Below are 14,664 nucleotides of genomic sequence, written 5' to 3'. Positions count from 1 at the left end.
CCGCGGCGCTGCAGGGAGCAAAGCATCATGGGATAGATTTGAGCTTTGATGCATCACAAATCCGTAAAGGAGAAGAAATAAAAAGAGCTGTGAACACTAACGAGTTAATGCACGCGATTAATCAAGAAGAATTAACTCGTCTTTCGCTTTAACTCAGCGGTTCAGGCGTCCACGGCGTGCGTCCAAACTTTTCGTCAGGTGTTACCCCACTTATACCATGGTCACTTACAAAAATAAATAAATATTCAATCAGTTTCTAGTTCTTTATTCTTGCTACTATTTTGTTTTAGATCACTTTTTTGCAACAAGAAGACTACTTGATCCGTGGCCCGGTGCCATATTGTACAAATAAATGTTACCTGGTAAAACATTGCGATTAATCGTGATTAATCACAACACAAAAGTGCGATTAATCAGAATTTTTTTTAATCGATTTACAGCAAGAATTAAAAATAAATATTCCAAATGTAGAGTTTGCTGTGTGATTTCATATTGTAAGTATTCCCAGATAATAAGTAGTCTGAAAATACTTTAAAAAAATGATCGCAATTAATCGTGATTAATTTCTGTTACGTTTGCGAATAATTTCTTAATTCTTTTTAATCGATTCCCGGCCCTAAAACATACTGACTTCTTTTCCCGTCCGGGTCTGCGTGGACTTTGCGAACGAGGAAGCCGCTCATGTAAAGCTCGCCGTCAGCTTGTTGGGCGACGCCCACCAGAGGGTTTCCTCCACTCCCCAGCCGCTTCATGGTGTGGGAGGCGGAGTCTGTCCGGGACTCTGCCAGCTCCGAGATGGACTTCCGCAGCTCCTCCTCGTCTCTGCGGCAGACGGTAAATTCAGAGTTCTCATCGTCCACAGGAAGCAGCTTCACCGCAAACGCCAAAACGGCGATCAAAACAAACGGAGCATCAGGACGATCCGCATGAGTCACCCCAGCGCTCCCGTTTGTTATTCAGGATCCTAACGAGCCGCCACGGCGACAGCAGCGGAACGTAGGAGTTCAAAGCCGGAGCCCCGCCAGCGCTCGCCATCGTGATCTGACCAGACGCCGTCAGGACGCCGCTTTCAATCCAAGGCTTCAAAATAACAGATGGTCACCTCCAGAGCGGCGGCCACGCCCACCTAAACCCTGCAGCTTTGGAGCAACCTGCTTCTTGACATTTAACATCACAAAGCTTATTATGGGATGGAGAGTCTTCAGTTTTCTTGATGTTTCTCCCAGCAGCTCGTTATTCTGCTGCAGCTTCTCTGATGTGACGTCACAGCAAAGAAGTTCAACTAAAATAATCAATAAAAGCTGAGAAACATTTATCTGCTCCAAAACTGATCCCTAAAATCTGATCAACTGTTCAAATAAAAGTGTTTTTTTATTCAGGAACAGCATCAATGATGGAGAAAAATCTCCAGAAAGACAAACTTCTTATAGAAACGTATGTTATTATTTTTATAACAAAACGATCAGCTGAAAAAAACAGAAACGATTAAAACATGAGACTTCATCATGAGGAGAAGTAGGAGTGACGCACACCGAGGGTACAGAGTGTTATTCAGAGTCAAGCACTAGCAGGCTGACCTGTAATTACTGCAAGAAGGGGAAAAGTAAGAATCGGTAACCACGGCAACAGGCCCTTATAAAAAGAAGTTGGCGTCGCCTATGTACACACATATTTACACTTACATGGTCCACTGCAGCTTCTCGTTCTTGATGGAGCTGTACAGGATCTGCAAAGAGAGGATGGGGCGTCAGGGGCGGGGCCTAACGTTCAGGTGTTTTCACCTTCAGGTGAAACTCAGTCTGAACAAAATATGGAGGATAAAAATACAAAGTGTGTTTGTGTGTTAGAGCTCCATTAGAAGCCAGACAGACTCTAGTTCAAGACATTTTAATGGTTTTATTGTTCAAACTTAGAAATAAAGGATTATTTTAGTTTTTTACTGTCATTCGTGTTTTTAGAACAGAGTATTAAGATTAAGAAAACCTTTATTAGTCTCACAATGGGGAAATTAGGGCCAGATTACAAACAAAACATGTTTTTTTTATTACGACTTTAAATCGTGTAAATTTACGAGAAAAAAGTTGTAAATTAAATTATGACTTTGAATCATTTCTGACTTTTTTTGTAAATTTACAAGAAAAAAAACTTAAAGCTTAAAGTGGTAAATTCACAAAATCAAGAGAGGTAAATATGCCAAATTAAAAGTGGTAAATTCATGAGATTAAAGGTTGTAAATTTGCCACATTTAAAAATCGTAAATTCGTCAGATTAAAAGTAGCAAATTCCCGAGATTTAAAGCCATAAATTTACCAGAATAAATGTCAAATTTGCCAGATAAAATATCGTTGATTTGCCGGATTGAAAGTGGTAAATCTTTCAGATTAAAAATTGTAAATTTGCTGGAATAAAAATCATAAATTCGTTACATTAAAAGTCTTAATTATGACAGATTAAAAGTAGGAAATTCACAAAATTTAAAATAATAAATTCGACAGATTAAAAGTAGTAAATATGACAAATTAAAAGTGGCAAATTCACAAATTTTAAAATCGTAAATGTTCCAGATTAAAAATGTGCCTAATTAAAAGTAGTTAATTTGTTAGATTTAGAGTTTTAATATGACTTTTTCTGGTTTTTTTTGGTGATCTTTCAAAACTATTTAACATTTTTTTAATCATTATTAATAAAAAAGATTATTTATTTGTTTTTATGGTGAATTATTAAATTGCATGTTTTAGTTTGAAACATTTTCTAAGGTTTATTTTGATTTTTTTATATTTTGAAATAATATTTAAATAATGAAAGCATAATGTAATTATTAGTTGTTAAAGTTTTGAAGTTTCTGTTAAAGTTTTATTGTGAAGGGTTTTATTGTGAAGGGTCGTCCGTCTGGTTCCTGGTCTCGGTGATTGGACCTCATCTCAGACCCGGTACCTTCTTCTTGGGCTTCTTCTGGTGCTGCTGCCGGTCCTGGGACTTGCCCAGCAGGTCGGGGAAGGCCAGCGGCTTCAGGGAGCGGGACCGGGGCGCTCGAGGATGCCGGAAGGCGTCCGATTCCCGAGAGTCCCGCCCGCTTCGGACCGAGCCGAGCGACCGGGACCGCATGCGGCCCGAGGAGTGGATGCTGTTGACGCCGATCATTGCGGTGAGTCAGCAAAGGAGGTTCTGATCCGAGAGAGGCTTGGCGGTGAGCTGCTCAGCCGGACCACAAAGAACTTTCAGTCCGGACCTTCTCTGATAAATTTGGCTCAAATCAAAACCCAGACGGACATCAGAACCACAGAGATGGATCGCAGCATCTGCTTCATTAGAGTCCAGAGAGAGTAGAGCTGAAGGTCCGGTTCTGACCCAGCAGATGAAGTCACAGTGACGGACGCGACCTCTGGAACTTCAGGTCGGGTTCAGGAACCGCTCCAGTCCAGGAGGTTCTGTGTTGATGGTTCTAACTATCGAGCATGTGGCGGTTCTGCTGCACAGCAGCGTTCCTCCAGACTTCAGACCCGACGGGGATCTAAGCAGAACCGGACCGCCGCGGGACGACCGGCACCTTTAGCAGGTTCTGCAGAGGAAGAGTCCGGTCTCATCCTTCATCAGAACGACCAGAACCTCAGGGATTCTTCAGCGTCTGATGTGAAGATCAGAAGTTGGCCGTCCTGCATCTCCTGTCGGCGGTCTGGAGGACGGAGGTGGCGGCGTCCTCCGGCTCTGACGCAGCGGCGAGGAGAATCCTCCGAGTGCAGACGGAGCGACGCGATGAAGATCTGACCTCTGAGGAGGAGGAGGAGGAGAGGGTGGAAAACAGAGCGGGAGGCTGGACGAGCGAGCACGCCCACACAGGCAGACGGAGGAGAGAGAGAGACCCCCCCAAACGTGACGTCAGGAGGACCAGAGGATGAGGAGGATGAAGGGGAAGATGGGAGGATCAAAGTTTCTCCTGTTGCTCCTCTCCTCCTCCTCAGCTGTGGATCTCTCCGTCCTTAAACTTCACTTCTGTTTCTCCTCCTTCGTTCCTCCTGGAGGAGCAGCTCTCTCCTCCTCATCCTCCTCCTCTTCCTCAGTCTGAACTGTTGAGGAGCGCTCGCCTTTCTCCCCTCATCCTGTTCTCTCCTCCTTTCTTCTTTCCCTCTCTCTCTCAATGCGCATTTTCCCTGAGATGCAGCAGCCAATCAAATGGCAGGCAGAGCAGCCAGGCCCCGCCCCCTGCTCTCTCAGAGCTGTCAGTCAGGGAGGGTCCACATCCGAATGCAAAGGAGCTGCAGAGGCTCCGAACATTCGACGTCTGCAGCTGCTGGTCGGCTTCAGGAGAACCGTCAGTCACTGTCACCTCCTCCCCTCCTCCTCCCCTCCTCCTCCTCCTCATTTCTTCTTCTCCTCCTCCAGAGACTGATTCGCTTTGAACCAAAGACCAAACCGGATCACAGGAACCAGATTAGGACTGATCTGAAGCTGGGCTGTTGTTGAAAAGCTTTCACTCAAACGCAGAAACCATGTGACCTTCACACAGATCTGAAGGTCGCGTCAGGTGTGCTCGTCTGTGTGTCTGAGTTTGTTTCCGTCTGGAGGTTTCTACCGATAAAAGCAAATTCCAGACACTTTCCTGCTGCAGCAGAAACAGACTCACATGCTGCAGTTTTAGAGTTTTAGACGTGAACTTCAGCAGAACGATCACAGAACAGTCTTATCTGAGGAATGTTCTCAGTTCATGCCTGAGATAAGATGCTGCTTCATCCAAATGTTGTGTTTATTTTATTTAAAATAAGTCATTTTAGTTTAGTCATGTTTGAGCTGCAAAAAGACAAATATTACGTCCATCAGAAACTCATGTAACACAAATTTTAAAAACAAAAATAATTATTTACACAAAAAATAAATCCATGAATCTACTTTGGAAAGATCAGAACAGGACGTTTTAGGGCCACAAATAAATAAATACATTTATAAGATAAAAAGTTTAAATTTTGTTTATCGTAAATTTAAGAGGCTAAAGTCGAAGTGATCCGACAGTCCGGCAGGAAAAAGTCATTTACAAGAAAAAGAGCCTTAAATGTATGACTTTCATTCTTGTAAATGAATAACTTAAAAATTATTTTAAAACTTTTATTCTTCCAAATGTATTTTTTAAAATTGTAAATTAATAACCAATTTTCCTACATTTATTATTTTTTTATTATAAATGTATTACTTTTCTTCAATTTTTGATTTTTTTCTTGTCATTTTTTTACTTTTTCTTCTTAACTTTTTGACTTTTTTTCTCATAAATTTTCAACATTTTTTTTCTTGTAAATGTTCATTTTTTATTCGAAATTTATGTTTTTTTCTGATAAATGTATGACTTTTTTTGTAAATTTGTGATTTCTTTTCTCATAAATTTATGAGTTTTTTGGCATAAATTTCTGACTTTTTTATTTTTACAACTTTTTTTTTTTACTTTTTTGTATATTTTCAACTTTTTTCTCCTAAATTTGAGTTTTTTTTGTGTGTAAATGTATGACTTTTTTCTTGAAATTTTACAACTGTTTTCTACTTTTTTCTTGTAAATTTATGATTTTTTTCCCCCTAAATGTTTGACTATTTTTCGTGTAAACTTTGCTGCTAGCTCTGTCTGCATTAGTGCTTTCCTCATGATTCCAACCAGGTTTCAGTCAAATGAAAGCTCCTCCCACCGTGCACGGCGTGCATGGCGGCTCTTACCTTCAGCAGCTCTTTGGGAAAGTCTTTTCCGTCGTTGAGTCCTTCCAGGTTGGAGATGAACTGCGTGCAGGACATCCTCTTGCCCACGTTCTGCAGACATGACATTCTGTCAGGTTTTCTGCTTCACTTTGTCCTCACAGAAAAACCACAACATTCCTGTGATTGGTTCGTCTTTTAATGTCATCAATCACATCTCAGTGTTTAACTTTAATGTGTGTGAATGTATCTCAGAGTAAAATAATAGTTTCTAAACCCAAACAAATACAGATTCAACATTTGGCAAATGAAATGACCAAATATGGAGTTCCTGAGGACAGATTCTGGAGCCGAGCGACGAGATCAGACTTACGTTTCCATGGAGATCCGTGTTCAGCAACATGACGGCACACGTCAGAGTGTGGATGCTGTCTGTGAGGGAGACCAGCAAGACAAGTGAGACAGGTCATCAGACAGACGGGAAAACAGGCAGGAAACCGTCAGACGAGCACCTTCCGTGGACAGACTGTCCGGGTTGCAGAGTTTGTATCTCCTGGAGAAATGGGCGAGGACTCGCTCCCGCTCCTGAGTTTCTCCCATCAAGGCAAAGTGGGACAGAAACAACCTGAACAGCAAACAACACAATTCATGTGTTTGGAGTTGATGTTCCAAATCCGCAAGCTGTCCTGAACTTCTGATGCTTCACATTAAAAGTCCTGCAGAGTTTAGCTTAGGCTTTTATTGTGAAAGCACAGCAGGAAGTCGAAGCTGGATGTTAGGAAAGCAGAGATTCATGTTGAGGTGATGGAGCAGCACTGACCTGAGCGCCTGGTCGATGGTCAGACCTTTGAAGTTGAAGCAACTCAGATACTCTTCTGCCACCATCTGGCTGAACTCGTTACTGCAGGCAGAAACAGAATGAAACCTTTGCTCTTCTATCTGCACATAAATTTACGACTTTTTTCTTCCAAGTTTTTTTCTCTTAAATTTCTAACATTTTTTCTCGTAGATGTATGATTATTTTCTTGTAAATTTACTAGTTTTTTTTTTCTCGTACATTTTTGACTTTTTTTCTTGTAAATTTTCAACTTTTTTCTCGTAAATCTTTTTACTTTTTTTTCCACATGAAATTTTTACTTTGTTACCCGTAAATGTATTATATTGTGTGTCTATTTGCTTATTTTTTTGTAAATTTACAACTTTTTTCTTGTAAATCTACGACTATTTTCTTGTAAATTTTTGACTTTTTTCTCGTAGATTTATTAGTTCTTTTTTGTAAAGTTAGGACTTTTTCTCCTCGTAAATGGATGCGTTTTTTTCGTGTAAATTCACAACCGTTTTCCTCTTAAATTTCCGACCTTTTTCTCTTAAATTTATGAGGATTTTTTGCGTAAATTTAAGACTTTTTTCTTTAAATTTTACAACTTTTTTCTACTTTTTCAGGAGATCTTCTATTAAGTGTACCACTACCACTCTGTGATGGGTCAAATATTTCAGGTTTTATCATTTTTTTGTTCAGTTCCTTCATAATAAATAATTAGTGCTTCACCTCCTCTGTGATGAAACTGTATTAATGGGGTCAAACTGACCCAAAATGTTATTTTTATTGATGGATGTTCGAACACGTCAGACATGATGAACTCCATTACTAGGATTTATTCTGATTATTCTGATTTATTATTTACCGAACTCAGGATATGCTTTTGTAGATTTGGACGTCGTATGTCCAGGTTTTCCACATGGAGCTTTGCTGTAAGCAAGAAGGGCGTGAGGGTCCAGAGAGACCAGAACCAGAGCTCTGGTTCAGTCCAGAGAGACCAGAACCAGGGCTCTGGTTCAGTCCGGAGAGACCAGAACAGAGCTGGTTTGGTCCAGAAGAACCACACACCAAAAGTAAAATATCATGAAACCTCCATGTTTTCTGTTCTGCTCATAAATCCAAGATTGACGTAGATTTATTTATGTTTTCTTCCAATTTTCTGAAACTATAAAGTAAAAATCCCAGTTTATGAGCACCAGAAACGTTCTTGTAGTCGAGGTAAAAACGTTCCGGTAAAGTGGATCTCTGTCCAGATTCCTTCACTGCTCAAAACCCCTGAAGACCATCCAGATCTCTGGATTTTAATGCATTTGGACACAATCTGTTTTTTTATTTTTAATATGACCTCAGGCATTTGCAGCAGTAAAACATACTAAAGTATATTTTACGAAGACTATTTGTATGTTTTTTAATTATGAAAATGTGGATGATTTCTAACAAATAAAAACATTTTTAAAATGTGAAATAGTTCAAAAGGAATGCGTTGTGGTCTATGTTCACTAATCCTGGAATTACAGATTCGGACATCCCGAGAAAATGGCCGACGCCCCGTTTAAGTAGTGAGCGACGCAACCGCAGTAATTCTGTTCAGATGATGAATAGTTTAGCAGCTAACATGTCTCTGCCCTTTAAGCACAGATCAGAATCATTGTTTTAGATACTTTAGATGTGCTAATAGTTTAATTCATTTAAGATGTTTTGCTAAAAACTGCACATTGTGATTTCACTGAATAAACAACCTTTTTTTATATTCTTCAACCAAACTCAGCTTTAGTGCTCTAGTGAACATTTTTAGTGATACACAGAATACTTCATGTTTTAGCTGCACTTCCCTGGTTTTAGTTTAACATAGTGATAAATTATTCACAAATGACAGAATAAAATGAGAATGTGTCTCTTCAGCTTCAGTAAAACAGCTTGTAACCGCACACACACACACACCCCCACACCCCCCCACACACCCCCACACGCACGCACACACACACACACTGACTTCTTGCCCAGGTGCCGCGCCACATCCGACTTCCTGAAGCCATCCAGGTTGTAGAGACGTCTGGCCAGCCGATTGGCGGCCTGCAGGTCCGGCTTCAGCCCATTGGCCAGGGCGTCGTCGCTGCCGCCGAGGGCCAGACGCTCCGCCACGTCGTCCTGCGGGTACAGCAGCTCGAGCGGCCGGTTCACCGCGCGCTCCCTGAGGACACACGGGTCATGCTGGTCAGTGGATCACAGACGCTCTCCAGGTTCTCCAGGTTCTCCAGGTTCTCCAGAATACGACACCGGTCAGACCTGCAGCAGCTTTCAGTCTACATGCTGTCGTTTGGACACGTTCACACCATGACGACTTCTTCTCAATACTCCTTTCCCATCATGCTTTGCTCTGCAGTTTGTGTTAAATGCATCTTATTTTGTGCCCTTTGATGCAAGTAAACAAAACCTGAGTTGAGCTGGAAAAAAAGTAAAACCTCTAGAACACGTGTGTCAAAGTCAAGGCCCGGGGGCTGAATCCGGCCCTCCAGATCCTTTTATTTTATTGTTATTAATGTCCCGATGTTATATTGCGCTCATTTGTATGAATATATTTTTATGGAGAGTAAAATACTGAAAGATATTTAAGGTTTAAGTTGATTTTTCTGAAATTATATTCCTGCTTTTTTATTATTCATATTTATGTTAAAAAGTTACGGTTTTAAAGGTTTAAAAATGAGCATTCTGCAGCTTTTTGGACTAATTTGGCAATTACTAAGATTAGCTAAGATTAGCTAATCTGGTTATCAGTTTCAGCATTTTTAACTATCAATTTCAGCATCTTCAGCAGCCAAATTCAGCTTACAGCATTCACACTAGCATCATCACAGGTCTATCTTGTTCACGATTGTGTTAAAAAGTTACAGTTGTAAAGTTTTTAAAATGTGGTTTTAGAGTGTTCAATAAATGTTTCTCCTGTTCGTCCAGCGTCCTCAGGTGTGTTTTGGGTTTTGGCCTCTTGTTCCATTGAGTTTGACTCTCCTGATCTCGAGATCTTGACTTTGGTGGAAGCTCAGACGCTCAGGTTGGTCGTCAGCGTCTACACCGGGTTTGGATCATAACAAAGAAGTGAAAGTGTGACACCGATGGGAAGCAGAACCAGAAATGTGGTTCAGAACAGGAACATGGCTTCAGTTTAGGTTCCCACAGATCAAACCACAGGACAGCGAAGCTCCAAGAATGAGAACATCTGACCCAAACTCCAGGACCGGCGTCCGACATGTTTACCAACCAACCTGACACTGAAGCTCCTTCCTGGCTAAACACACCTGATCCAGGTAATCAGCAGAAAATGTTCTGGAAAAGCAGAAAAAGGCCTGACAGAACCCCGATGGGAGCGCCACGAACTCACATAAAACAGCTTCTCCACACTTAGAGGTCAGACCAGCTGGCAGAACCTGAGGCCCGGTGGACTATAGTCCGCCCAGCAGAACCTCTCAGCCCCTTCTGTTGAGGAGCAGCTGCTGAGCGGGTCTCTCTGAAGTTCTCTGAAGCTCCCTGAATGTCCCGGTACCGGCTCCCTCCTCTGAAAGACCTCTGCAGACCGGTTCTGGTTCTGGCAGAAGCCGCCGTCTGCTCTCCATCAGACTGAGCCGGCGCTGAGTGACGGGCAGAAAGTGGAAGTGCTCCAGCGAGTCTGTGGACTCCACTTCCTCCTTAGCTGCAGCTTCCCTTTAGAGGAGCTCGGACAAACGTGAGCTCACAGGAAACGCTTCCTGACAGACGCCGGAGCTCGCTCTGCAGCGCCCCCTGCTGCTTGTGGGAGGTTCTTCCGACCCGTTCATCCAGACAGAACCATCGGCACGCTGTAGCGGCTCATCACATCGCGATACAGAGAGCAGCTGCTGGAAGATGAGTATGGGTCAAATCAGGATCGGCTCAGACTGAACGAACAAACAGATTGAGAACTTGAAAAATAGACATGGTAACTGAAAACAATTGAAAGTTTGAAAACAAAACATTGTAAATTTGAAAAAAAGAAAAAAATGAAAATTTGAAAAAAAGTTTTAAAAATGTGGAAAAAAAGAAAACTTGAAATAAATTGCGAAAATTAAGGAAAAAATTAAAATTTGAAAAAAAAAATTGGGGGGAAAATTTGAAGAAAAAATTTAAATTTGAAATAAATCTTGAAAATCAAAAAGACGAAAAATTGAAAAAAATGCTTTGAAATTTTGAAAAAAAATGAAAACTCAAAATAAATATTCAAAACTTTTGGGAAAAAAAATGACAATTTGAAAACCAATTTTTTATTTAAAAAAAATAAAAATTGAAATAAATCTTTAAAAACAAAAAAATGTGAAAAAAAGTTTTGAAAATTTGATTAAAAAAACAGAAAACTGTAAAGATTACCTATTGAAAAATAATTTCTCCATTAGTGACAGCTGCTGTTATAAATTTTAAACTTTTTTTACATTTATAGTTTTTTTCAAGTTTTCCATATATTTTTCTAATTTTTAAGATTTTTTTTTCAGTTTCAGTGTCTTCTTTTCAAGTTTTCCATCAGTTTTTTATTCACTTTAAGCTGATCCTGATTTGTCCCCATAGACGACGGAATAACAAATATGGGCCGATGGAACCGGATCGGAGTTCTGCTGACTCATCAGAAATCTGAAGGATGCTGCAGGAAAAGTAGACGTAGCCGAGAACATCTCACTCCACAGAAGAACAAGATCCAAATCTTTGAAGCAGAACCCCACACACTCACTTAGCCGGTCCAGAACCAGTGACCCAGCTGGAGACGGGCTTCAGAACATTCACAAGGAAACCTCAGACCTAACTACAGACTTCATCACTTCAGCAGAACCTCAGGACTGGACTCATCACAGAGAACTGAAGTTCTGGTCCACTCAGGTTTCACCCGAACAACAGCAGAACTCCGAAAGGTCCTAGTGAACCGAGTCGACCCGTTTTAGCAGTCCGACCCAAAAACCAACAAGAGATCCTCAAGCAAAGAGGAGTTCCGAACACCGCCGATCCAAAGACGTCATTCCTGAAGACGACATCACCGACGAGCCTCACCTGTACACGGCCGGGTAGGGCGGGGCATACAGGAACTTATCCTCCAGGGACCCGCCCCCCCAGCACAAAAGGTAGCTTGCCATGACAGAGAGGCTCCACCCACTACGCGTGCCAGCCGGCGAGAGGAGGCGTGGTGACGTCACACGGGCATGACATCATCTCCTGCCAGCGTTTCCTCCTCGGTCTGCCGTCTCCTCCTTTCTCCTTCCTCTCAAAACTTTCAGCGGCGTTCTCCCGGAGAGCGCTCCTTCTCTCCTCCTCGCCCGCCGTCCATCAGCTGGTCTCTCCCTCTGAAGGGACGGAGGTATGTGCTTCCTCTCCTCCTGACCCGGGACGCCGCTCCTCCTCCTCCCCGGTCTCCTCCCCTCCCGGCTTTGTCCTCTCCTTACCCTCTTCCTCCTTTTGTCTCATCTTCCCTTCCTGGAAGTTTGTGTCCTCCTCCTGCAGTTCATGCTGTCGAGGAGCTCAAACTTCAGCGAAAGTTTCAGCCTGAAAGCAGCAGCAGCTCCACTCTGACCGAAACAAAGATTTCAGCTCCAATTCCAATCCTGAAAGAGAAGGAGGGTCCAGAACCCGGCTGAGAGGAAGCAGGTCAGAGGTCAGAGCTCCAGGACAACAGATGGAACCGATCCTCATGAATGATACAGAGCAGGAGGAGGAGGAGGAGCAAGAGGAGGAGGAGGAGGAGGAGGAGGAGGAGCAAGAGGAGGAGCAGGAAAACGGTCGTCTCTGGATCTATAACAGGAGTGGGAGGTCTCTCTTATCGTCCCGTCTCTGAAAGCAGAAGGATGAGCCGATCCAGAATTCCTCATGCGTGAGCGTGACTGTGCGCGTGCACGTGGGCGTGGAATTGTGGGGCAGAACCTCCAGGTGGGGGTCAGAGCTGGGAGGGGTTTGGGGTGAAACGGAAGAAGCAGCAGCTGCCGTCTGGGCGTGGGCCTGTTTTTCATCTGCTGCATTCCTTCAGTCCCAGTTCTGGTTCTGGTTCTGGTTTACTTTCTCCCCCACAGAACTTTTTACATCAATGAACACATTTTTCCAGAACACTTGAAGTCGGCGGGTTTGAGGGAGGAGATGCAGTCACTTCAAAAACACGACCACATCTGGAAAGAGTTTAGAAATGACGAGGAAAATGTCCAACGACGAAAACCACAATACAGAGAAACACACAACCATGAACACACACAGAGACACAAACAAAACCCTGAAGAAGAAAACTAAACCACAACTACAGAGAAACTCTGACAATAAAACATTTAACAGCTGACTGCTCTCACAGGAGAGAACACACAAACACACACATGTACAAACACAGATACATGAATAAGAAGACACACAAACAAACAAGGACACAAATAAACACGGACAACTACACACACACGAAAACGGAAACACAAAAAACAAAGACACACACACCAAAGTATATACACAAACACAGAGAAACAAGCAAAAACATAAAAAGACAGACATAAACACACAGAGAAACATCCAAACATAGATACACAAACACACACACACTAACAAAGACAAATACACACACAGACACAGATATAAAAATATAGATACACAAACATAGACATGAACAAAAAGACAGACGCACAAACACACACAAATGGATACACAAACTCAAAAAACACAAGGACACACGTACACTAAAATATCAACAGAAACACACACAAAAATAGACACATCCAACAGAGAGATACACATCCAAACATAGACACACACACACACACAGATACACAACAATACACAGACATTGATAAAAAGACACAAACATACCCAAACATAGGTACAAACAAACAAAGGCAGACACACAAATGGATACACAAACACAAAAAAACACAAGCAAAAACACAAAAACAGACACAAACACACAGACATGCACACCTTAACATAGGTACACAAACAAACAAAAACAGACACACAAACATAGATACACACACACAAACATGAACAAAAAGACACACTCACTGGAACAACTACACACACATTGAGACATAGATACACAAAACACAACAAATACAAACACGAACAATGACACACAGGGACAAACACAAACAGAAATACCAACACACAAACACAGCTACACACCAACAGAAACACACAGAGTTGTACATAAAGTGTATCTGTGCTGCCCTCTCCTGGTTCTCGGCTGAACTGCAGCAGTTCGTCTTCAGAATCCAGATTTCATGAACCATCAACAAACCACAGATAATCTGTAGATAATCTGTGGTTTACACGTTTACATGAGCAGAAACTGGATTATTCCGGTTTACGTCTCTGAGGGCCAACACAAGTCTGAGTTCATCAAACGCACACGGACGGGAGAGAAACATCACTGATGACGGGTTAAGTTGAGGGTCACCATGGCAACAGGCCAACAATATTCTGAGGTGTCCAACTCAAATATACGGGTCGGACCTGCGGCTGCTCGGAGCCTCGGTCCAGATCTGAACCCCCGGGTTCCACTTACCTCGGTCCGCTGTGGAGCGCCGGGACAGAGCTGGCCTTCCTGAAGCCGTCTTTGAGGATGGAGCGGCGCCACGTCTCCTTCTCTGACTTGGACCGGACTGGAAGGCCCGCGTTGACCTTGGAGCCGGCTCTGAGGTCCGTCTCGGCGACATTAAGGCTGATTTCGGAGCGGGACATCTCTGAGGGGGTGGATCCATCGGAGTGGGCCAGCGGGGCGAAGCTCAGCTCACTGATCTGCTTGGCGCTCTCACAGATCTGACTCTGGACACCAAAAAGGTCGTCACATCCTGAACCCACCAGGACTGACCTTAGGCCACGCCCCCACACCTACCTGGATCTCTGGGGTGAGCGTTGGCAGGTCAAAGGTGAACACCGACGTGGAGCCGGAGGTCAGCAGGTCCACGCTGTCCAGGCTGCTGTAGGACGTCCCTTTGGCCCTGTGGGACTCCATGATGCTCTCGAAGTGGCGGCTGAAGGAGTCCATGTTGGATTCGGAGGGTCTGCGGGGGCTTCCCACTGAGATGGGAGACTTCAGGCCCCCGTGGGTGTCGGACGACGGCTCCAAGGAGCTGCTGAGGGGAAGGAGGGCACAGGGTCAGATCTGTGTCCCCAAACTACGGCCCGTGGGCCGGATCAGGCCCGCGTCCACATCTGGTCTG

General features: G+C 43.1%; 1 protein-coding gene across 3 annotated transcripts in view; it reads right to left on the bottom strand.

The window, feature by feature from the left end:
* Positions 1-14,664, bottom strand: part of psda (pleckstrin and Sec7 domain containing a) — a 32,614-nt gene that overhangs the window by 5,248 nt on the left and 12,702 nt on the right. For 2 of the 3 annotated variants that reach the window (XM_036215588.1, XM_024297565.2), the window contains 9 exons: positions 14,337-14,577; positions 14,007-14,266; positions 8,481-8,678; positions 6,488-6,568; positions 6,180-6,292; positions 6,041-6,099; positions 5,692-5,781; positions 1,683-1,726; positions 632-822 (listed from right to left, as the gene is read on the bottom strand). In XM_036215588.1, coding sequence (XP_036071481.1) covers positions 632-822; positions 1,683-1,726; positions 5,692-5,781; positions 6,041-6,099; positions 6,180-6,292; positions 6,488-6,568; positions 8,481-8,678; positions 14,007-14,266; positions 14,337-14,577 — 1,277 coding nt within the window. The remainder of the gene's footprint in view (positions 1-631; positions 823-1,682; positions 1,727-5,691; positions 5,782-6,040; positions 6,100-6,179; positions 6,293-6,487; positions 6,569-8,480; positions 8,679-14,006; positions 14,267-14,336; positions 14,578-14,664) is intronic. The other variant, XM_024297567.2, reaches the window with a different exon arrangement.

Source organism: Oryzias melastigma, linkage group LG15 (assembly GCF_002922805.2).
Source record: "Oryzias melastigma strain HK-1 linkage group LG15, ASM292280v2, whole genome shotgun sequence".
Taxonomy (NCBI): domain Eukaryota; kingdom Metazoa; phylum Chordata; class Actinopteri; order Beloniformes; family Adrianichthyidae; genus Oryzias; species Oryzias melastigma.
This window is presented reverse-complemented; position numbering and strand designations above follow the sequence as displayed.